Source organism: Carassius carassius, chromosome 21, assembly GCF_963082965.1.
Source record: "Carassius carassius chromosome 21, fCarCar2.1, whole genome shotgun sequence".
In the NCBI taxonomy this organism is placed as follows: Eukaryota; Metazoa; Chordata; class Actinopteri; order Cypriniformes; family Cyprinidae; genus Carassius; species Carassius carassius.
In genome coordinates, this window is record NC_081775.1 from 17,896,187 (window position 1) to 17,921,195 (window position 25,009).

A 25,009-nucleotide genomic window follows, 5' to 3' on the forward strand; every position below is an offset into this window, starting at 1 on the left:
TCAGTGGCAGCGGTACATATTTTCGGCCGGGACAGTAGCACGACCAGCAGCAGCGAAAGTGAGAAATAACTCCGTGAACTGGGATAATTCTGACCGCGAGGACTGATGAGCAAATAAAAACACATATGAAGGTAAAACAATTAATATTTCATGGAATTTTCTTTTTTTGAAAATGATAGAGGGCGTGAATGTGAACTGGAGAGTGTGCTGGAGTGGAAGAGTGAATCTCATGAGATCCCAGGATAGATTTCCAGTACATTATCTCGCTATATTATGACATGTGCACATCGGTTTTAAATATGATAAACACTGATTTCTTAGCCACACAGTATTCTTTCATACTCGTGCACTTAATGCAGCATCACTAGACTTGTTTTTATGGATTTAGATACAACTAGATAATTATTTGTATGAGCTTTATTGTATGTTCACTAAATGCTATATAACACAGTGTTACAAACAGTCTTTTGTCCCTGTTTCTGTTTGTACGGGCTGATGTCAGACATCTGATAGTTGGTTCTTCACATATTTGAGAAGTGCACTGATTTGCCTGTTTAGCAGCAAATGTTCAGAGTGATTTTTTTAAAACACTGAAAGGAAAGCTTTGTGTCCAACAGGAAACCTGATATCCACAGAAGTGCTTTTTTTTGCTAAGCAGGACTTGGATTTATGGCTCTTATTGCTAATCACGCAGCTTATAAAAGATTAACCATGCACTGATTCTTAAAACATGGGACAGATCTTCACCTGCCATTATTAGTTCCTGAAACGGCAACACTTTCACTTGGATAATCAGAATAGGTAGAATAGGTAGAATTCAAATATATATTAACTTAAGAAAAGCAGTTAAATGTGTATATTTTAAAGAACTATTACTAATGTCAATGTACTTGCTGTGTACTTTAGGTTAGGTTATTTAATATATGTTATAAGGCTTATATCTGTGTGTGTAGTTTTAGTCAACACCAGATATTTATGAAAAAAAAAAATGAATGTATAAACGTGCACAATGCACATACAGTACATAATATCTGCACAAAGTACCAATCCTCACCCTCTTCCCATTTTCACATACTATGAGTTTAACTAGCTCATATAGGTAAAAATATTTGACACATTGTTTTTGTGATTTTGTGATAGCGTTTATCCTTGATCTTTAGCACTCTTTGTGCCAGTGTTTAAGAATCTGCAAAACTTTTTTTTCTCGTAATGGATTTGCTTTCAGATACGTTTGCCTGAGATTTGGACACATTTGTTAAAATGTTAATCTGAATGTAATCGCTCAGTTGATGTGTTTATTTGAATCAAATAAGCAGTGATTTTTAAACAAGCAGACATGTGAGTGTTTGTCAGTGGTTGAAGAGCAAAAATGTGGTCTAGCCTGTATGCAGTGAAATGCTCTGTTTTGACTGGCATGTCAGAATCAGTCAATTGAGAGCTGGGTTCAAGACATTCTCTTGGGTCAGGACGTAATTACACCAAAGAAGAGCTTGCTTTATTTTGCAGATTTTCCTTTAGGTCTAATGTATCCAGTTAATGGCCAGTTTTCCTTCAGTTTGAGAATGTGGCCCATATAACGTCAAAGACTGTAAGTAAGTAAATAAGTAAGATTTAGCTGTAAGTAAATCAGTGCTTAGAACAATAAACATTGTGGGCAAATGAGAAAGTGCTGGAATGATCTTTTTAGCAATAATGTCAATGACAGCAGAAGTCTGAAGTCATGGTTTGTCACCTTAGTAACCACTGGGTGGTTTGTTTGATGCCCACTCTATACAAATTTACTTCAGAACCGCAAATCTGCAGCAATGAGGAAGCTATGCTCAGTAAAATGTCAATGTCAATGTCACCTTTATTTATATAGCGCTTTAAACAAAATACATTGCGTCAAAGCAACTGAACAACATTCATTAGGAAAACAGTGTCAATAATGCAAAAATGATAGTTAAAGGCAGTTCATCATTGGATTCAGTTATGTCATCTCTGTTCAGTTAAATAGTGTCTGTGCATTTATTTGAAATCAAGTCAACGATATCGCTGTAGATGAAGTGTCCCCAACTAAGCAAGCCAGAGGCGACAGCGGCAAGGAACCGAAACTCCATCGGTGACAGAATGGAGAAAAAAACCTTGGGAGAAACCAGGCTCAGTTGGGGGGCCAGTTCTCCTCTGACCAGACGAAACCAGTAGTTCAATTCCAGGCTGCAGCAAAGTCAGATTGTGCAGAAGAATCATCTGTTTCCTGTGGTCTTGTCCTGGTGCTCCTTTGAGACAAGGTCTTTACAGGGGATCTGTATCTGGGGCTCTAGTTGTCCTGGTCTCCGCTGTCTTTCAGGGATGTAGAGGTCCTTTCTAGGTGCTGATCCAGCATCTGGTCTGGATACGTACTGGATCCGGGTGACTGCAGTGACCCTCTGATCTGGACACAGACTGGATCTGGTGGCCACGGTGACCTTGGAACAAGAGAGAAACAGACAAATATTAGCGTAGATGCCATTCTTCTAATGATGTAGCAAGTACATAGGTTGTTATGGGAAGTGTTTCCGGTTCCGGTTTACCTAATTAATGCAGCCTAAAAATCCTTTAACGGATTTGGATAATAAAAGCATATTAGTATGTTATGTGTATGCCAGGTTAAAGAGATGGGTCTTTAATCTAGATTTAAACTGCAAGAGTGTGTCTGCCTCCCGAACAATGTTAGGTAGGTTATTCCAGAGTTTGGGCGCCAAATAGGAAAAGGATCTGCCGCCTGCAGTTGATTTTGATATTCTAGGTATTATCAAATTGCCTGAGGTTTGAGAACGTAGCGGACGTAGAGGATTATAATGTAAAAGGAGCTCATTCAAATACGAAGGTGCTAAACCATTCAGGGCTTTATAAGTAATAAGCAATATTTTAAAATCTATGCGATGCTTGATAGGGAGCCAGTGCAGTGTTGACAGGACCGGGCTAATATGGTCATACTTCCTGGTTCTAGTAAGAACTCTTGCTGCTGCATTTTGGACTAGCTGTAGTTTGTTTACTAAGCGTGCAGAACAACCACCCAATAAAGCATTACAATAATCTAACCTTGAGGTCATAAATGCATGGATTAACATTTCTGCATTTGACATTGAGAGCATAGGCCGTAATTTAGATATATTTTTGAGATGGAAAAATGCAGTTTTACAAATGCTAGAAACGTGGCTTTCTAAGGAAAGATTGCGATCAAGTAGCACACCTAGGTTCCTAACTGATGACGAAGAATTGACAGAGCAACCATCAAGTCTTAGACAGTGTTCTAGGTTATTACAAGCAGAGTTTTTAGGTCCTATAATTAACACCTCTGTTTTTTCAGAATTTAGCAGTAAGAAATTACTCGTCATCCAGTTTTTTATATCGACTATGCAATCCATTAGTTTTTCAAATTGGTGTGTTTCACCGGGCTGCGAAGAAATATAGAGCTGAGTATCATCAGCATAACAGTGAAAGCTAACACCATGTTTCCTGATGATATAAAGGGTAATCAAGTCAACGATATCGCTGTAGATGAAGTGTCCCCAACTAAGCAAGCCAGAGGCGACAGCGGCAAGGAACCGAAACTCCATCGGTGACAGAATGGAGAAAAAAACCTTGGGAGAAACCAGGCTCAGTTGGGGGGCCAGTTCTCCTCTGACCAGACGAAACCAGTAGTTCAATTCCAGGCTGCAGCAAAGTCAGATTGTGCAGAAGAATCATCTGTTTCCTGTGGTCTTGTCCTGGTGCTCCTTTGAGACAAGTAGACTTAGTAGACTTGACAAGGGTAGACTTGACGAGGGTAACATATAAAGCGTGAAGAGTATCGGCCCTAGTACTGAGCCTTGAGGTACTCCATACTGCACTTGTGATCGATAGGATACATCTTCATTCACTGCTACGAACTGATGGCGGTCATATAAGTACGATTTAAACCATGCTAATGCACTTCCACTGATGCCAACAAAGTGTTCAAGTCTATGCAAAAGAATGTTGTGGTCAATTGTGTCAAACGCAGCACTAAGATCCAATAAAACTAATAGAGAGATACACCCACGATCAGATGATAAGAGCAGATCATTTGTAACTCTAAGGAGAGCAGTCTCAGTACTATGATACGGTCTAAATCCTGACTGGAAATCCTCACATATACCATTTTTCTCTAAGAAGGAATATAATTGTGTGGATACCACCTTTTCTAGTATCTTGGACAGAAAAGGGAGATTCGAGATTGGTCTATAATTAACTAGTTCTTTGGGGTCAAGCTGTGGTTTTTTGATGAGAGGCTTAATAACAGCCAGTTTGAAGGTTTTGGGGACATGTCCTAATGACAATGAGGAATTAATAATAGTCAGAAGAGGATCTATGACTTCTGGAAGCACCTCTTTCAGGAGCTTAGATGGTATAGGGTCTAACATACATGTTGTTGGTTTAGATGATTTAACAAGTTTATACAATTCTTCCTCTCCTATGGTAGAGAATGAGTGGAACTGTTCCTCAGGGGGTCTATAGTGCACTGTCTGATGTGATACTGTAGCTGACGGCTGAATGGTTGCAATTTTATTTCTAATAATATCGATTTTAGAAGTAAAGTAGTTCATAAACTCATTACTGCTGTGGTGTTGGGAAATGTCAACACTTTATTTTTCGTTAATTTAGCCACTGTATTGAATAAATACCTGGGGTTATGTTTGTTTTCTTCTAAAAGAGAAGAAAAGTAATCGGATCTAGCAGTTTTTAATGCTTTTCTGTAGGATATGTTACTTTCCCGCCAAGCAATACGAAATACCTCTAGTTTTGTTTTCCTCCAGCTGCGCTCCATTTTTCGGGCTGCTCTCTTTAGGGTGCGAGTATGCTCATTATACCATGGTGTCAAACTGTTTTCCTTAACCTTCCTTAAGCGTAAAGGAGCAACTTTATTTAAAGTGCTAGAAAAGAGAGAGTCCATAGTTTCTGTTACATCATCAAGTTGTTCTGAGGTTTTGGATATGCTAAGGAATTTGGATACATCAGGAAGATAACTTAAAAAGTCTTTTGTGTTAGAAGTGATGGTTCTTCCATACTTGTAACAAGAAGTAGAATTTACAATTTTGGCTATATGAATTTTGCAAAGAACTAAATAATGATCTGAGATATCATCACTTGGCTGAATAATTTCAACACCATCAACATCAATTCCATGTGACAGTATTAAATCTAGAGTATGATTTCGACAATGAGTAGGTCCTGAAACGTGTTGTCTAACACCAATAGAGTTCAGAATGTCTATAAATGCTGATCCCAATGCATCGTTTTCATTATCAACATGGATATTAAAATCACCAACTATTAAAACTTTATCTGCAGCCAGAACTAACTCAGATGTAAAATCACCAAACTCTTTAATAAAAACACAGCGCTTCAACACAGCGCTTCAGTTTAGAGTTTAGGATACAGTATGTTGACCTCGTTTGTGCTGGGTTAATGGGTTTGGGTTAATGGGTTTGGGGTTACTATAATGTGCCAAATCACTGCATTTTGCTTTTATGCAAGTGTTATACAATAGCTCCCATTGTGAAATCATCTGCATGGTGCTATTTTTTTGTTGTTGTTTTCTATGATCTGAATACGGCTTCAGAATCTCGAATTTGTTGAAGTTGTTAATAAGATGTATCAGTGACAGGGAGAAGCAGATGCTCGATCAGCTGTTAATATAGTCAAGATGAATTAGTATGCATTACAGTCTCGTCTGGAGTCTCTTTCTGTTAATATTTGATTAATGTGTGTGTGTGGGGGGGGGGGGGGGGTGAATTCCTGGAATTCCTTTCGGTCTGTGTAATCCATATAGTGTTTCTCTTTTTCCCGCTCTCACACTCTCTGTGGCTGTGTGAAGATTGTGTTTGTTGCCAGATAATGGTTTTATTGGGCTTGTACAGGTTTAATGTGGGGTTACAGCATCAGAGCGGTGCCGTGAACCACACACCAATCTGACACATGTCCCGCTCTCTCATTACTGCTAATGATTCATTAAGCAAGCTGACATTATGCTGTGGTCTGATGTTTCTTTTAAGGATTACCCTCAGCAGCTGTGGGTTAAGTCTGAGGTTTAGTGAGTTTTCAGTGAGATGAGAGAAGAGAAAAGGTCTGTTCTTACAGAAGCATAAGATGCTGTAAAGGCAGTTCAAGCTAAATAATAATCTAGTTGTCATTGTTTACTCATTATCATGTCATCCCAAAACTGTATGCATTTTTTTATCTTCTGTGGAACACAAAAGGAGGAAGTTTAAAGATGGGATATAGTCTTCTTTTCTCCGTGCATTTATTCATTTTCAAGCACTGATAAAATCACATGAATATGGTCCATACTTTAAAGTCATATCTTTCCAGTGAATCTGTAGTTTAAATAACTGGTCCAAATGATTAGTGTATGAATCATGCCCATCTTGTTCTTGAGAATAAAGTATAAAGTAATAAATATCACTCTTTTTACCTCACATATAGCTTTAATATGACATATCCTGGCTAGTTGAGATTAAACATCCATCGGCCAGCTCAGTTCAGATAGTGGCTCTGCAATCAAGCTGACAATTTTTGCCAGAAATTTAAGTGTCCCCAACTAAGCAAACCAAAGGCAACAGTGGCAAGGAACCAAAACTCCATCAGTGACAGAAATGGAGAAAGAAACCTTGGGAGAAACCAGGTTCAGTCAGGGGGCCAGTTCTCCTCTGGCCAGACGAAACCATCATGCTGTGAACAAAAAAATATTGGTCTGTTGCTACAGGTTTTGTTAAGCATGCAAGAGGACTCTGGTTCCAATGACCTGATGTATAATTGTGTTTAATAAACCAAACAGAAGTCCAACTGATGTGACAGCCAGTGATTTGGCATTTTGAATAAAACATAAAATTATTACAGACAGTATTTCCTAATCCAAATGGTGATAGAACCTGAGCAGATTCTGTTGTTGGAAGGTTGTCAGCTGCAGTGTTTCATTTCTCACTTGTCATACCTGTGTTTGTCCAACTCTCACACAAACAATATAAGTGCATGTGGCTTTTATAGGTCCTCTTGAGAGGAAATGAAGCCAGGAAGGATGCACTTGTGATCTGCACGGATAGTGTTTTTACCGGATGCTGCAGGATGAAGATTCTTTCGGGAATAATAATGCTGTCTGTTTCCTATATAGATTGAGTGGATGTAAATAATGGGTTTACCGACCCTTTAGACACAAACTGAAAAGATAAGATGTTTTAGGCGGTTTGTGTCTCTGTCTGTGTAAGTGTTTATGTATTTGTTTGCATTTGATGTGGTCACTTGTGGTCACACCATTAATACCAGAGCAATTTATAAAAGCGTCAGTCAATGATGTCATAAAACCGAACATGCAACTCTTAACTAAGAAAATAACAGGTTCTTTATCCATGGTTTAATGCAAATATTAGGTGTATAGCCTATCAAACCAGACACATACACACAAACTCCAGTGGTAATACTGTGTGAGTTATAAAAGTGAATTCCAGTTTTAACACACACAGACACACATACTCTGGCTCTATTAACAGCCCCCATCCACAGTGGGATAGTAATGTCTGAATGACATCATTGACCTGAGATTATATTAAATGTGGTCAAGCTGTGCAACTTTCTATTCAATAGAAGGAAATAATAGAATACTTGTCATCCTAGTAACACACTGACATGTAACCAAATTGAATAATAAGTGATCTGATTAAATTGTCTTAGGGCAAAAACACCTAAGAAAGACACATTTATTTAGGTTTTTGATTCTGGGATTGATTGAAAAAGTCCTTGTGAAAGGTTTTAAAGCTATGTGATAAAAATAAGATGTATGATTTGTGCACATCAGTAAGCAGTTGCTCCTAACATATCATATTCTACATTATTTTATATAAAATACCATTTACAAGTTTGGGGTCAGTGAGATTTTATTTTAAGAAAAAAATCAGCAATTGATCAAGTGACAATAAAGGCAATTTTAATGTTATAAAGATATATATATTTCATATATATATATATATATATATATATATATATATATATATATATATATATATATATATATATATATATTTTTTTTTTTTTTTTTTTTTTTTTTTTTTTTTCAAATAAATGCTGTTCTTTTGTTATTTCTATTCATCAAAGAATTCTGAAAAAAAGATCATGGTTTCCACAAAAATATTAAGCAGCACAACCTTTTTCACCGTCGATAATAATAAGAACTTTTCTTGAACATCAAATCAGCATGATACTTTCAGATACTTTCTGAAGGATCATGTGACACTCAATACTGGAGTAATGATGCTGAAAATTCAACTTTTGCCATTACAGGAATAAATTGCATTCTAAAATATTAATAATATAAGCAGTTACTTTAAATTGTATGAACATTTCGCAATATCACTGTTTTTGCTGTATTTTTTATCAAATAAATTCAGCCTTGGATAAACGTAAACATTAAAAAAATCTTAAAGACCCCAAACTTTTGAATGGTACTTTGTAATAAATAACTGGTAATTAGTGTTGTCACGGTACCAAAATTTCAGTATTCGGTACCGATACCAGTGAAAATCCACGGTTCTCGGTACCAATTTCGGTACCAAAACAAAACACAAAAATATGCTAATTTAAAAAAAAAACTTTTTATCACTAAAAATAAAACCAATGCCATTCTTTATACTTATTTAAAATTGTGTTTAAAGTTCTTCTACAAGTAATATAATTATGAAAAACAGTAAACAAGTTTCACCCAAATTTAATTTTTCTTTTAATTTATGAAATTTAAACACATTTTATTTTTTGGTAAATAAAGTGGATTTGCTATTAAAATTAAAACATGGAAGACATATTGTGTGATTAATTTTTAATTAACAGTAGTAGCAGTATCACATACATTTTACAAAATAATAGTAATATTTCTAGCACAATGCCTTTATGTAAAAATGAATTTGTAATGAATGCATATTTGTCATTTATCTGAACTTAAGACTGGTGGTGATGCTTAAGACATTTTTGTTCATTGAGGGTTTCTGTAAAAAAAAAAATAGTAATAGATCATAATAATTATTATTAAAAGATAATAATACTACTAATTCTACTACCATACTAACAATATACAATGCACTATGGATTGATGAGCTGCTGGGTTCAAGAATATTAATCATGTTGTCTGCGTTCGGTCGAACTGATTTGCTGAAATCAAAACAGGGACGGTAAAAGATGAGCGCCAGCCAATGAAATTGCCATTTGCGCATTAGCTCCGCCCACTACCGGAGAAACCGGCATATCTTCTGCTTGTTCGAAAACATGAATAATTCTAAATGAACTACATTATTTTGACAGGAGAAGACAACAAAGAATATAGTTTACATGTAGCATGTCGATACAGCGTGGTAAGACTCTCGCTCTCTCTCTCTTTGCATGTGTGAGAAACAGAGCTATCAGCAAAGGGACGGCGAGTCGTGCTCCTTCACACAGAGTTTACAGTTCGGCAAATACCATAGACAGTAAAAAAGGCAAATACAGGTGTACTGTGCGTCCATTGAGACGAATTGAAAAGTACAGATCGCTTGATGGAGAGAGAACTCTGAAGCGCTCAGTGTTCAGCGAGTGAAAATATATCTGCGCCAATCTTATAATAGCCTCGAACACACACACACTGGCGAGTAAAATCTAAGAATTAGCCAATGGCTAACAATAGACATAATTTACTCGCCCTTAGTAAAATTTATTCACATATGCGAGTGATTTACTCGCAATGTAGAGGCTGTTTTGACGGTTTTCCGTGAATACCTTTAAATTGACACTGGTTTTACTCAAATGAAACGGTACAATGCTTGTGAAGTGACTCAGAACAGTTCTGGTGATGTTGTATGTCCTCATTATTGCAAGCGTCATGCACTTCAGTCTATGTAGTAAACAAACCATTCATTCATTCACACAGAGACGCGCAGAACATGCAGGATGCAGATTTCAACCAACTTTTGCGGCTTAACATTTACAGATACTGGTCCATATGGAGATTTTATTTGATTAATTTATGCTAACCTTGACAAATTCCGTGACTGTCCATATTAAAATGTAAGTTTCATTTTCATAACTGGATTTTGAGATTCCGTCCGCGTGTTCTGCTTTCGTGGAAATCATAGCGCTGTATGCATCCAGAACCGGGTTTGAACGGGTCCTCGGTACTACCGGTACTTAAAGAAACCTGGTACCGTCACATTTTAATTTTTTTAGTACTGACTTGGTACCGAAGTACCGGGTCTTTTGACAACACCACTGGTAATGATTCTGAATATAAATGCTAATAAAGCCACAACATGACGTGTCACACTATGTATGCTGCTGGAAGGAACACGGAACTGAGGATCATCGAAATAGTCTTTATTAATCCAACACAGGGATAAATCCAAACATGGAGAACCGGAGGAAGCCACACGTACTTGACTTGTAACTGGTAGACCCGACAACACTGAACTGAAAGGACACGGCTTATAAAGGCAGGTTGATTGGGACAACACAGGTGCTAGGAATGAAACAATTAAGATGGGACATGGAACACATGGAGGGAAAACACACCCTAATGAGACCAGGGGCGTGACATGTAGTGGATGTTACACCTGAGAGGTGCATTCATTTTCTGTTCTTCATCAATTATACCACAGTTACTACATTAATATATGTTTATCACAACACATTTAAGTATATTGTCAGGAAACAATGTGGAAAAATATTCAGCTGCAATGTGGTCATTAAACCTGAAACTAACTGTGCAATTATGAAAATTGTTCTACACCCTTAGAACGTTAGTCATTCAATCGAACATTGTTGATGATGATGATGTTCAGCTGTGGGTTAAGGGAGTAGGCTAATTATACAGAATGATCATAATTTGCACAAATATTTTATAAATCAGTGGTCACACAGATTGGGTTTGGGTGTTTGGCAGGTTTTCCTCTGTCCTTCTGCTCACATACACTCCAATATAAATGGAAATAAGAACCCAGACACACCAAGCCAAACCTTAATGGTTAAGAAATCCATCCATCCATTACACTGCAGCCGAATCCAGATCTGTCTGTGTCACTTGCAGTAAACAGAGAAATTATTCACAAGAGCATTCAAACACCCTGAATGTGTGTGTGTGTGTATGTGTGTGTGTGTGTGTGTGTGTGTGTGTGTGTGACTAGACTGAGGGAATCCGTTACAGTACAGCAGTTGAACTCGTTCACTGGAGACCTCTGTGCTGATATGCTAATAGCTTCCTGTGTTTATGTGGTCTGATGGAGAGCCAGACCACAATGTAGAGACGCCGAACACTGCTGTGCATGTGTTTTAATGTTCATGAATGCCAGACTCACACAAATGTCATTTCAGATCAAGAGTGATTCACTGATGAAATGTGTGGAACTTTATTGCGTTTCTAGGCCAGAGAATTTGATCTGTGTGTGTGTGTGTGTGTGTGTGTGTGTGGTATGATCCTGTTACATTGGTCTCAGTACAGTTATACAGTACATGACCTGCTAAAACATTGACTTATATCGGCAGACCTGTAAATCAGCGGTTTTGCTTCAGGGCCCAGACACTGAATTCATCTGTTTGTTTGTTACAGGGCAGCAGGATGAATGTGGAGACTCTCAGTAAAGCTGAACTTCTGATGCTGCTCAGCATTCTGGAAGGAGAACTGGAAGCACAAGATGTAGTCATACACACACTCAGGGTAAAAACACACACACACATGCATGCATGCATGTATAGCTGAACTGTGTCAAGAATAAAGTAAAGTTTGGCAAGAAATAAGAAAGGAACCAACAGAGAACAAGTAAAAAAAACTTGCAATACATGCAACTAGTATGTTGATAGCACATTTTTGCATTGTATTAGGTATTGCTAACACATTTGAGCACATTTTTACCATGTTTTAACTTTTTTCTAGCTTGGCTTAGCATGTTTTAGCATGTTGCCAAAGCTTGTGGCCAAACAAGTTTCCCTTGCACTTACCCTGCCTACAAACCAAAAACTCTAAACTTGCCCTAAACTCGTTAATGTTGCTGCTTGGGGCTAGTTGAGAGCGAGTTGTCATAGAACAACAAGTGTTTAGGGGAACAACCTATAGACTAGTTGTAGGCTTTCTTGTAGTTGTGTCTGCATATAAAGCTGGGATAGGAGAAAACATTGCATTGAAAAAATGACATATTTCAGCTTTAATAAATGTGAATTTTGAGCAGTTGTGAGATTTCAGATGTTATATTTTTACACATACTCCTCAGCTCTGTATGTGTATAGATTTGTGTTATGTAACAGGCATTATATGATCAGTGTTTAGTGTGGACTAGTGGTCAGGAACCACAGGAAGTGTGTCGGGGGTACTCAGGAAAGAGGCAGACAGGAGAACAATGGCAGGCAGTGCTATTCCTGTAAAACACACACATTTTTGTGGGGGCATTCCATAGATATAATTTTTTTGATACATATTATCTATTCTATATTTTCTATCCCCTTACCCTAAACATTTTCAGCTGTTTAAAGTTTTTATTAATTTATTATTAATTAAATTATTAAAAATTAATTATTAATTAAATAATTAATTATCAATATATTTTATTTATAACATATTAGCTAAAAACAATTTATGTAAAAATGTTATCTCGAAAAAAAGTTGTTACTTCTTAACACTTAAACAGGTGTTAGCACAGAGCCCAGCCCTACAGCTTTCTTTATCATTACTCACTTAATTCTCCATCTTCCATTTCATTTTATGCTTTGATAAGCACACAAATTAAATCAGCTGCGCTCAATTGAGTCTTTACTCCTCAAAACAAGAACAAATGAAGTTCATTTTTACGTGTACTCATACTGACACACAACAGGAGCCCACAGTGTTCCCTCTGGATATATATAGTGTGTGTGTGTGTGTGTGTTTTGTTAGGCCTGTAATTATTCTGTCTTATGCTGTAGTTAAAGAGTTAACACGCCGTTAATAACAGAGTACAGCAGCTTCACATGAGCTCGGGGGTGTGTGTAGGAGAGATGGAAACATGAGATGAGGGGCTCAGCCACTAAAGTGTCTCACTGTTACCTGCTGATCAGCTGCTGACTCTTTGCACTTGAGTATGAGATTAGTTTGTGGGACATTGAAAACAACACAGAGAAGCTTTTTGGTTATTGTGTATTCACAATGCATAGTTTCTTTTACAGACACATCTGTACTTTTTACAGTGATTTGTTGTCAACATCTTATATACATGAATAGGCTTTTTTCACACTGTGCACAAATCTGATTTGGTTTCCAAATTCAATCTTAAGGTCATTTTGCCAATGATCTGCTTTACAGTTCTGTCGGAAACCGTTTAGTCAGACAATAGCCAAGTTGGTAATTTACGCAAATTTATTCCTGTAATGGCAAAGCTGGATTTCAGTGTCCTTCAGAAATCCTTTTAATATGCTATATATTTCTAATATGATACAAAAGTGTGCTGCTTTATTAGGGGCCAAGCACCGAAGGTGCAAGGCACCTATTGTATCCGTTAGCGTAATTTTTTTCTTCCGCCGCAAGTCTATAGCAGCCCATAGAACCGATTTCGGGAAAGTTGTATAATTGGGCACACTGATAGAGGACAGTCCCAACATTAACTACATCAAATTTGAATTCCTTAATCCAACTCTCTAGCGCCACCACTTGTCCAAAGTTTCAATATTTTTATGCTAATAACTTTTGAACCTTAAGCCAGAAAATTATAATTCTTTTTTCCTCTGAATCCTTGGCTCATGCCAAGTCGATTTAACTCCAACATTTTTGAAAAACCTACTTTTTCGAACTCATCCTAGATGGTTAGTCCGATTTTCACGAGAATTGGCTCAGATCATCTTCAGACCATGCTGGCAAAAAGTTATGTAATTCAAGTTGATTAGTCCAACTGTTCTCGAATGACACGTGAACAAATTTGATGAAAAGCACGCAAAAATGCATGTGAGGCTATTTCTCGACAACGCTTTGGCATATTGAGACCAAACTTTGTGTGTTATAATAATCATGACCTGAGACTACCTGCAGTGTTTCGACACAGCGCCACCTAGTGGTCAGGAGATATGAAAAATGCATATTTTGGCTTATAACTTCTGAATGGTTTGGCCAAAAATCACACAACTGGTCTCTTTAGATTCAGTGAGTCACGTTGAGTCGAATGATATCCAGATTTCCCCTGTCAGACATTTTAGGCGTCGACCATTTTGAATTATGTTTTAAAATGCTGTATTTTTTGAATGCATTATCGTATTGTTACGAAAATAATTACAAAAATATTCGGCTCCATGCCCTGAAGGTACTCAAAAAGTTCGGTGGCAGCGCCACCTTGTGGTCAAGAGTTATAATGAAATATCTAAAAAATGCTAATAACTTTTGAATAAATTAGACTATTGAAATTAAAATGGTCTCCCTATATTCTTTGCGTCATGCCGAGAACACGAATCCAATTATTCCCAAATTGGCCAAACTTCCATTAATAATAAACCATTAACTAACCATGAATAATTACACTTTTATAAATGCTAATAACTTTTTAATGCATTAGCCTTTTGCAATGACACTGGTCTCAAAGTATTCCCTGTGTTATGCCGACAACATAGATACCAAATATGCCAGTGTAAGCTGAACTTCCGGTCCGCCATTTTGATTTATGTTGAAAACCGACTTTTTCAATTTCCTCATCAACCGTAGGTTTGATTTTCACCAAATTCGAATCAGATGATCTACAGACTGTGCTGACAAAAAGTTATGGATTTTGTGTCGATAGACAAAACCTTTTCGCATACCACCACGACAAATTTGAGGCATCATGCCAAAATGACACTTCAGCCTATATCACTGCAATGCTTTGGCATATTGACACCAAACTTTGTGTGTACCATTGTCATCGCCAAAATGATTTGATAACAGCGCCACCTCTTGGTCAAACGTGATAAGCCATTTAATCATATTTCTAGTGGTTGTATTTATGATTTTTCAGCCATTTCAATTACAATCATTCTTAAATTGCTGTAATTGCTCACTGCTGCATTTGGTATGGTCCTTCATGCCATGCTTAGCTCCTAAATTTGCCGTTGGAGTGCTTGGCCCCGTAATTGCTGGGGTAATTTTATTTATAAAAGTTTTTGTTTGCATGATTTTTTGATATAGAACATTCCGAAGAACAGCATTTATTAAAATAGACATCTTTTGTAACAATATTAAAGGTTTGACTGCCACTTTTGATTCATTCTAAGCATTCTTGATGAAAAAAAAAAAGTTTTTCTTTCTTTCTGTCTTTTTTTTTTTAACAATAGTGTAAATTCACTACTACTTGGAAGGATATTGTCAGCAGTGTCTGGTGCATCTGCCTTATTTACCTGTCCAAAACCACTGACTTATTGACACATTTACAATTCAGTACAGTGAAATTCAGTGAAAATGTCCTGATTATTATCAGATTGCAAATAACACATTGACATGTTTTTTTTTTTTGTTGTTGTTTTGTTTGCGATTTGTTTGCGGTCTACAGATTTCAGGCAGACTTATGAAATCAGATTTTTGCCTCCTGTCAGCACAAAGCCTTAGTGTGTAAGCGTGCCTCTTTTACTGCTCAGCCCTTGGCAAGATATTAAGTGTGTGTGTTTGTGTGTGTGTGTGTGTGTGTGTGTCTTTGTCAGTGTCTTTAAAAGCTTCATTTGACTTTCTTCCTGGGCAGTAAGGGCTTTAGTCACAGATGGAACCTTGAGAGGCCCTTTGGGCTTGAGTCTTTGATCATGAATGTTGCGTTGTGTGTGTGTGTGTATGTAAATGTATGTGTGCGCACACTTCAGTTCCTTCAGAATCTCCTGTATATCCCGGCCGTAGTGAAGCAGTGCATGCTATCAAAATGGTGTCAGTCACGTTAGATATTTTGAAAGCCTCCAGATCAACTGCAGCACTTTTTGCTCCACCTTCTGAGTTATTTTCCCATGGCTCATTCTGATGTAATGGAGAAGCCAGTATCCCGAGGGCTGGTGGTTAAAACGGGAAACCAGCCATTAGTATGACTCACTCACTCGCCGTTTCATCATCTTAGTCTTATAAAGGATGATCAGGTCTGTTCACAGGTCTCTGAAAGGGGAATTTCATGAATAGGGAATTCCCAGTTAAAATCACAGTCCAAACAGACTAAACAAGCCAGTTTGTTTGTTTTGTCCTAATAGAGAGGATGTCTAGCCCGTGTTTTACCTTAGAAATGTGACTCATTTCCACACACACACTCACTCACAGAGAAAACTTCTGAATTGCCCTGAGTGTGTGTTTGTGGGTTGATTAGAGGGATCTAAGATTCCTTCTGTGTGAACTTCCTTCCAGGAAGTCTCCTTATTCCACTCTGTCTCCGATGGTAAGCACCTCAGATCAGCAAGAGCTTGATTAAAAACAGCAACAGCACAAAGAGCGTCCTTGTCTGTCCTGAATATATATATGACTAATCTCACAGCAACACACACAGAGTAAAATAATATATTTAGTCAATAAATTACCAAAAAAACTAAAATAACTGAATCATGCTGCACTGAGACCCCACTGTGCGGGAATACCCATAAGCCCCTGCTTGTAAATAATCAAATAAATTATCCTTGGATGAGCAGTGGGTCTTAAAGGGATTATATAAATAGTTATTATTTAGAGCTAAGATAGTAAGTTAAATCATTCAATCTGAATGTCTTATGTTTAGAAACCTTCTATTCTCATTTTTTTTTCTACCAATAAACTCTTTTGCAAACTTAAGTTGTATGTCAGCTTTTGAGGAAGTTCTGGCTACTGAGTTGCAATTCTGTTGCAGTCCACCTACAAATGTACAACAAAAAATGGCTGTGCTGACTCAAGTAATATATTATATATTACAGGATGTCCTGAACTGTAATTAACTGCAGAGCTATTAGGGTATAGGCTGTTACTGTAAGTATGGCAACCGTTCCAGTAATTTACTGTGAAATATTTAATAGTGTAGAGAAATTAGTATTTTCAAACTAAACATCTTTATACTGACAGGCCTACATATAGTAGCTGGATTTCTGGTGGGAAAGGAATTTGCTAGTTTGTGTAAGTGCTGTCTGTCCCTGTTATTGTTTGTGTGGGTGTGTGTCTGGTCTGGATGTGAAGAGAGACAGTCAACAAAGCTTTGTTTACAACCAGAAAATATTATTATATTAATAAAGAAGTCAAATATTTAATTCAGATGTGTCAAATAAAAAAAGATACATTTCCATTCAAAAGTTTGGTGTCAGTAAGAAGTTTCTTATGCTAACCAAGGCTGCATTTATTTGATCAAAATACAGTAAAAACAGATATTATAAAGTATTACTACTACAATTTTAAATAGCCATTTTCAATTATTTAAAATGTAGTTTATTCCTGTGATGAAAACTGAATCACAGGATCCCAGTGTTACAGGATCCTTCAGAAATCGTTCTGATATCTGATATCGTACATTTGACGTATTCATTTATTCATTTAGCAAACATATTTATTTAATATACAAATAAATAAAGTGGTAAAAGTAGTTATTGTTGTATATCATTGCTGCTGCTGCTGCAAAGCAAGTACAGGAACTATACAGTGCTGTGACTATTTATACTGCTGTTGCACAAACAGCATAATAACCCATAACAGATCTATGCAGGTGGAGCTGGGGAAGGTGGAGGGTTTCAGAGGATCTCTGAAAGCGCACTGCAAACTGCTTTAGTGAATGCTAACCAGCCATTTAAATGTGAAGCAGTAAGCTCGTTGGCTGCGAATGTAACATGAAACAATCAGCTTGTGCCAAGTAGTTTAATGCTATGAGTATCATCAATTTGCATTAATGACCCATCATCCTGCGCCATTTAGAGTTCATGTCATAAATGTTTTCATAAATGTTGTATTGCCACTTTTGATAAATTTGATGTATACTTGCTGGAAAATTTACTAATTTTTTTCATAAAAAATTAAATCTTTATGACCCTGAACTTTTAGAATTCATTATATATCGAAATATTGTATGTTTGGACAGTGCTTTGCATTTGCAAAAGTGTTCCAGGTGGTTCTTTGCTCTTTTGCCAAAGTAAATCATTCTTCATATCATATCATTTATGTCTGTTGCACAAATTGTGTAGGGTGAGTTACAGCCCAAAATGTAATTGTTAGTGTATTAGATCAAATATATAACCCATAGTATGAGGCTATGAGCAGTACTAATAGTGGATGTTTGTCTTGTTGCTGTCTCATCTGTTTCCCTCGGTTGTGTCGCTCTCTGATCTCTGGATAAGGTCACTCAGGGGCCAGCAGGGCCACAGATGAAAGCCTCTATGGCTGGAAATGGACTGTAATTTTCTATAATGATGTTGAGTAGTATGCAACACTGCTTAAAGCTGAAGTTAAACAAATAAACTATCCAGCCTGGTGGTCTGAGACACACTTAACACACTCACACTGCTTCATTGTAGACGTAATTACAATATGAATTTCTGCTTGATACAGAGAGACTGATCAACAGAAAATGTATGTTAGTGTTAACAGCCTGGATTTAAATGGTTGTTGTGGTTACATCTGCTGCATTGTGTTGATCAATATGCCGATGTTCACACCCAGTACACACCACACCCTCTGTGATTCTCTGTGATTATTAAAAGACTTTGAGTCTCAGACTGAATTATCACAGATAATAACCATGCAAACGGCGGAAGCTGAGGTCTCTTGAAGTCTGGTTGGTTAAATATTACTTGTGATCAAGGAGATAAAAGTCTATGTTTTTGTTTGCATTGGTGTGTTTAAGGAGGACACAAGGCGTGCTCGTGAAAATTCCAAATGTGTATGCGTCATCTATACGTTAGCCTGATGAGTTCATGATTCTTCGCCTGTAATTCACAGTATCATATTGTATATTAGACATTTTTATTTACCCGAATTCACCAATATGGCATATTAGTTTGTAAATGTGCATTTAATTGTCATTCCATCTATTTTTATATTTAGATGACCTTTGCCTTCATCATATGAGGTAAAGTAAAAGCTGGATTTGAATTAATATTCACCCTATCTATTTTCTATACTTGTTGTTAACTGGGGTCAAAAAATCTGTGCATATCTTTTTTGTGTGTGTGTGTGTGTAATTGTTAATCAAAATGACAACTGGATCTTCCAGTAAAATGACAGATTTATCTCTGATTATGTATGCTGGAATTCACTAATCATTTAGTCAGCTTAAAGTGATATTTCACCTAAAAATTAAAATTCTGTCATTAACTCAATTACTTACCCTCATGTTGTTCCAAACCTGTAAGACATTCGTTCATCTTCAGAACACAAATTAAGATATTTTTGATGAAATCTGAGAGCTTTCTGACCCTCAATAGACCCTGTTGTCTTTGTTCACAAAGAAACACATAAAATGTATGTCACATGGACTATTTTATCTTTGTTTTTACCTTTCTGGGCCTTGAATGGTAGTTCTCTTGCTGTCTATACAGGGTCAGAAAGCTTATGTGTTTGGAATGACATTAGGGTGAGTAATTAATGACAACAAATACATTTTTTGGTGAACTATCCCTTTAAGCTTTCTTATAATCGGCTGCAAGCTCGCTGTTAAATCTGCCTCCATACATTCAACAGCCGATAGATAGAACCAAGTCACTGTCTTACAATTTTTTCTTTTTAGTATCAATATATATATATATATATTTCAGTCATTACAGCCCTCGAAAGGGATTGGCATGGTAATGTACGTGACAATGTTAATGTATTTGGTCTTGATAGAATAGATCTGCAATGCTGCTGCTGGTTCTGCAGCACAGCAAGTACCAAGACTTGCTACTGCCAATACATTATATATATATATATATATATATATATATATATATATATATATATATACAATACTTTTACACACAATACTATGAAATTTAAATGTTGACTAATAGTGGTACTAGTATTTTTACTTTTTACCTTTTTTTTCTTTCTTTTTTTTTTGAGGAGAGCAATTGACCAATTTGAAATAGCTATGATTTGAAACAGAAGAATGCAGCGGATGGAGGAACAGCATTAAAGGGCAGAGGAATACAGCAGGTTCCAGAAAATAAACCACATGTCTATTCCAGTCCTGAATTTAGTGTGCTTGTGTCTCCCATCTGCTGATCTGTTTCGTAAAACCACCCCATCCCTCCTAAATTAGTCACACTGCCCCCCGTTTCAGCCCTCACACAAGTACACACATGCACAATGACTAGTGAACAACACCCCCTACAGCTGGGCCTTTTGTGGTGTGAGCCCCCCTCTTCATTTCTTCAGCCCAGGGGAGGTTTAACACCTGCCTGCAGAGGAGGGGTCAGGGCTGTGATTATGTCTTGTGAAAATAGATCTGATAGTGACCATCTGTAATTGCATCACAATGTGTTTAGAAATCCTGTTTTCTGTTTATGTTTCTCATAAAAACACATGGCCCATATGCAAACATAATGTTAGGTATTAATCAGTCATTCTGTGAACTTGCTGTGTAATCACAACAGAAACCAGTCACTTATTCTTATCTTCTCCTATCTACCTTTGACATTTTTTAGGCACAACAGAGAGATGCATTTGTACAAGAACGATATGGACATTACAGCCTTCGTGACCCCTTCATAGCTCTGCTGAGAGACAGCGAGCTGGCTCAGGCTCAGGATGATGGAGAGCAGAGTCCTATGTGTCTGAACCCGCTGGGCGTGTTGAAGCTAGTGATGGCCCACTGCACCAACATGAAGGAGAAAATGATGAAACAGCTCGCTGCTGCAGAGAGGAGACACAGACGGGTGAGAGACAAAGACTGAGATCAGAGCTGCCTACCTAGGCTGTATTTTTAGACTCCTATGTGAAGGCTGTACTTTTAAAAATAAAGGTTCTTTATGGGCACCCTGTGGTTCCATGAACAACCTTTAAAAGCCATGAAATCTTTCCATTCCACAAAAGGTTCTTTATAGTGAAAACAGGATGTATAGATTTTGAAAATATTCTTAACACAAAGAAAATGGTTATTTTAAGAATTGTTCACTATAATGGTTCTTTAAGGACCCAAAAATGGTTCTTCTATGGCTTTGCTATCAAAGCTCCATGTAAGTACTTTTATTTGTGACCCTGGACAACAAAACCAGTAATAAGGGTACATTATTTGAAATTTAAATTTATACATAATCTGAAAAATAAATAAGCTTTCCATTGATGTATGGTTTGTTAGGATAGGACAATATTTGGCCAATATACAAGTATTTGAAAATATTGAATCTGAGGGTGCAATAAAATTCAAGTATTGAAAAAAAATCGCCTTTAAATTTGTCCAAATAAACTTTTAAGAAATGCATGTTACTAATCAAATATTAAGTTTGATATATTTATAGTAGGCAATTTACAAAATATCTTCATGGAACATAATCTTGACTTAATATCCTAATGATTTTTGGCTGAAAAGAATGCAATGTTGGCTATGGTTTTGTGGTCCATTCAGTGTTGGGGGTAACGCATTACAAGTAATGTGAGTAATGTAATCAGATTACTTTTTTCAGGTAATTAGTTATGTAACGCATTACTTTTTATTTTACAAGAAAATGTCTGAGTTACTTTTTTCAAATAAGTAATGCCAGATACTTTTTTTCCCATTTATTGATTGAAATCTCTCCTGTCCCCTTGTTGAGTGAATTCAGGAGTAAGAAGTTACTTTAGTTATAGAATAAATGTGAACATACAATAATTAATCTCACTCAAAAAAAAATAAAATAAAAAACAAATCATTTAGTTCTCCTCAAAATTAATAAAAATAGTTAAAAGCAACTCAGAATATGGCTCAAAGCTGCTATAATTAAATGTGTTAATACAAATATACTTTATGTGTTTAATCCCATTTTATTAAATCTATTTGCTGCTGACCTTTGATGATCCAATTAAACCATACTAATAAGCAAAAATTACACAAGATAAACTAACATTATCTTTTTCTTTTTTTATTGCTGAAGAGCGTTGAACTTTCTTCTTCAGTGTTCTTCTGTACAGACGTGAATTTATATTTCCTTCAGCCTGAGGCTTTTGGTGTGAAAGGGCTTTTACATTTGCCAAAAATAGAAGTGTTTATATTAAAAGCAAAAGAGCAAGCCCAGCCCAGATTTAAAAAGTATAGCAAAAGTAACATAACGTATTACTTTTAATAAAAAGTAACTAATACTGTATTCAAAACTGAATGTACTGAAATGTATGCTTATGGAACTGGTTCATTCAGTTCTTTGAAAAAAGGTTTTATTTAATTTCATTTATTTCAACATTGTATGAAAGATTAATCCAAAATTAAACAACTATTCTCTCTGTTATGTACATTGGGTGAGTCATATTTTGAAAGGGTTCAGATCTCTGAATAGCAATGTTTGATCTTCTGACCATACACTCTTTATTTTTTTGCTTCTATGTTAATTATGCCCATAAACATAAGAAACATAATGTGACTGATTTAATTTGACTCAAACGTTATTAACTCAAATGATATAATGTATGGCCACAGTTTATTAGGTGGTGTAGTCATAATTAGTCATCTTTCGTGAGCTGATGTTTGAATGTGTGCATGCCTGTAGGTAATAGCAGATTTAGAAGAAGAGAAACGACGGCGTGCTCAAGACAATGCTGCGGGTGATGACATCACTGCCATGCTGGAGAAGGAACGAGACAGACTTCTGCAACAGGTAACCAGGCAACGCCACCAAAATATATACACATGCTCAAACTGTGGCATTATAAATACAACATAAACTGCAAAATAAAAGCAATCACAGCACCCTGTGCCAGCAGAATTTGTGTGGCTTTGTTGTGTAACTGTTGCCGCAGATGTCTTTTCTACAGAGGAAAGGCTCCATTGTTTTATGGACTATGGTGCATAAGAGTCTGTCCACCTTTGTGTGTGTGTGTGTGTGTGTGTGTGTGTGTGTGTGTGTGTGTGTGTGTGTGTGTGTGTGTGTGTGTGTGTGTGTGTGCATTCCATGGTGTTTTTGTGTTTTTTTATGGGACTAGGATAAGGTGATGTTAAGGTCAAAGTACAGACTGCAGTATTATGTAAAAGGCCCTTCTCGCCCTGCCCTGCCCTGAGTTTCTCTTACTTACACACAAACACACACACACACTCTTACTTTTTTGGTTGCTTGACCATAGCTCTCACACATTCTGTATGCTTGTAAGGTCCTGAAGTCTTAAAGATATTGATAAGTATTGTTTGAGGCAGAAACAAGCAAGTGAACAAGATATTTTCAAGAACAGTTGTATGATGCATTTTTGATATAGTCTGCGTAGTCTTATTAACCCTCTGAGTTTACTAATATCTTTGAATTTTTAAAGTGACATCTCTTGCTTTTCCTCTTCACAGCTGGAGTTTGAGAGGGCTCAAGTCGAGCGTTTAGAACATGAGCGGTCAGTCCTGTCGAATCAAGCTGAGGAGGATTTAGCGCAGCAGCAACAGTTATCCTCGACACTGGCGAAAGAATGTCAGAAGGCTACAGCACGGGCAGAGAAGGAGAGCCAGCGTGTTGCAGAGCTCAGCCGCCAGCTGGAACAGGAGAGCAATATCATCAAATCCCTAAAGGGAGAGCTGGAGAGCGAACACGCTCATGCTCAGCAGATAGAGGCGAGAGCTGAGAGAAAGCTAGCTGAATTGGATACAGAGCGTGAGCAGATGAGAGGGAAACTACTGAAGGAAGAAAAACGATATCTGGAGCTTTTGGAGAAGTTCAATAGCCTAAAAAAAGAGTTGGAAGAAATGAAAGAAAGAGAAAAGGCGGCACTGGAAAAAGACGATGAAGAAAAGGTAAAAACTCTGCAGAAAGCAACCACAGGGATCACGCCTCTTATTAGTCAAACAGAAGTCGATGGCAAAGTCATTGCATCTAAATCATCTCCGCAACCCAAGCTAAATGGCCACCACACTCCCAGAGAACCAGAGTCTCCAGCAGACGAGAGATGCAAGGAAGTGGGATCAGCAGACAATTGGGTAGTGCACCCTGGAGGAAGTGGAGCCTTGCAGTGTCTCTCCCCCAGCAGTCCTGCCTCGTCCTCCCTTAGCTCATCTCCTTGCTCTTCCCCAGTACTAACCAAGCGTCTGGCCTCTATAGGCTGCTCTAGTCCGACCTATCCATCCTCCTACCAGGCCAGCATCAACCAGCGATTCCAAGCAGCACGCCACAAGTTTCAGCAGCAAGCTGAGGCAGAGCAGCATCATGGAGCATCTATTGTCCACTCGCCTCGAGACTTGTCTCCTACTGCAGCTGCTCCTACTACTCCAGACAATTCTACTGCAAAGCAGATTGCCCGCAACACTGTCACTCAGGTGCTGTCACGGTTCACGAGCCAACAAGCAACAAGTAAACCATCTCCGTCCAACAGCTCTCCCTTTGGCACTGATTACCGCAGCCTGGCCGCAGCCTCTTCGCCGACAGGGAAGAGCCCAGGGGTTCTTTCACCAGGAATCCGCTCACCAATTATTCCTAGGGCGGAAAAGATTAATCCAGCCCCTGTTCCTCCTAAAAAGCAGGGTGTCAACCAGTCTCCTGGCTCACCTGTTCCTTCTGGCAGGGCCAGCCACTTCCCTGAGCTCTCTGGGAGCTGTGGTCTCACCAGTGGTCAGGAAGATGCAAAAGAGCTTGACTTGGTCATGTCGTCATCTAGTTAACCAGCCTGGAGTTCACACCTGTTCTTAGCCTTCTCCACTCCATTCCATCCAATGGCATCTATAGCACTCTTGAGAACCTCAAGGTTCTTTTATTTTAACCCTTTAACCTTGTCATCTAATACTTGTCAATTCTTGTCCTTAAAGGGATAGTTCACCCAAAAATGAAAGTTCTGTTATTAATTACTTACCCTCATGTCATTACAAACCTGAAAGACATTCATTCATCTTTGGAACACAAATTAAGATATTTCTGATGGAATCTGAGAGCTTTCTGACCCTCCATAGACAGCAATGAAATTACCATGATCAATGCACAGAAACGTAGC

General features: G+C 37.5%; 1 protein-coding gene across 1 annotated transcript; it reads left to right on the forward strand.

Moving 5' to 3' along the window:
• Nucleotides 1–25,009, forward strand: LOC132097682 (CTTNBP2 N-terminal-like protein). Its single transcript, XM_059503554.1, has 5 exons — nt 1–131; nt 11,600–11,707; nt 20,572–20,802; nt 22,603–22,710; nt 23,385–25,009. Exons 1-5 carry the CDS (start codon nt 126–128, stop codon nt 24,681–24,683), a joined length of 1,752 nt encoding a protein of 583 aa, XP_059359537.1. The 5' UTR covers nt 1–125; the 3' UTR covers nt 24,684–25,009.

Coding starts and splice junctions, on each gene's coding strand:
- LOC132097682 (XM_059503554.1), top strand. Junction 11,708..20,571: donor TAGTCATACACACACTCAGG/GTAAAAACACAC, acceptor GACATTTTTTAG/GCACAACAGAGAGATGCATT. Junction 20,803..22,602: donor CAGAGAGGAGACACAGACGG/GTGAGAGACAAA, acceptor GCATGCCTGTAG/GTAATAGCAGATTTAGAAGA.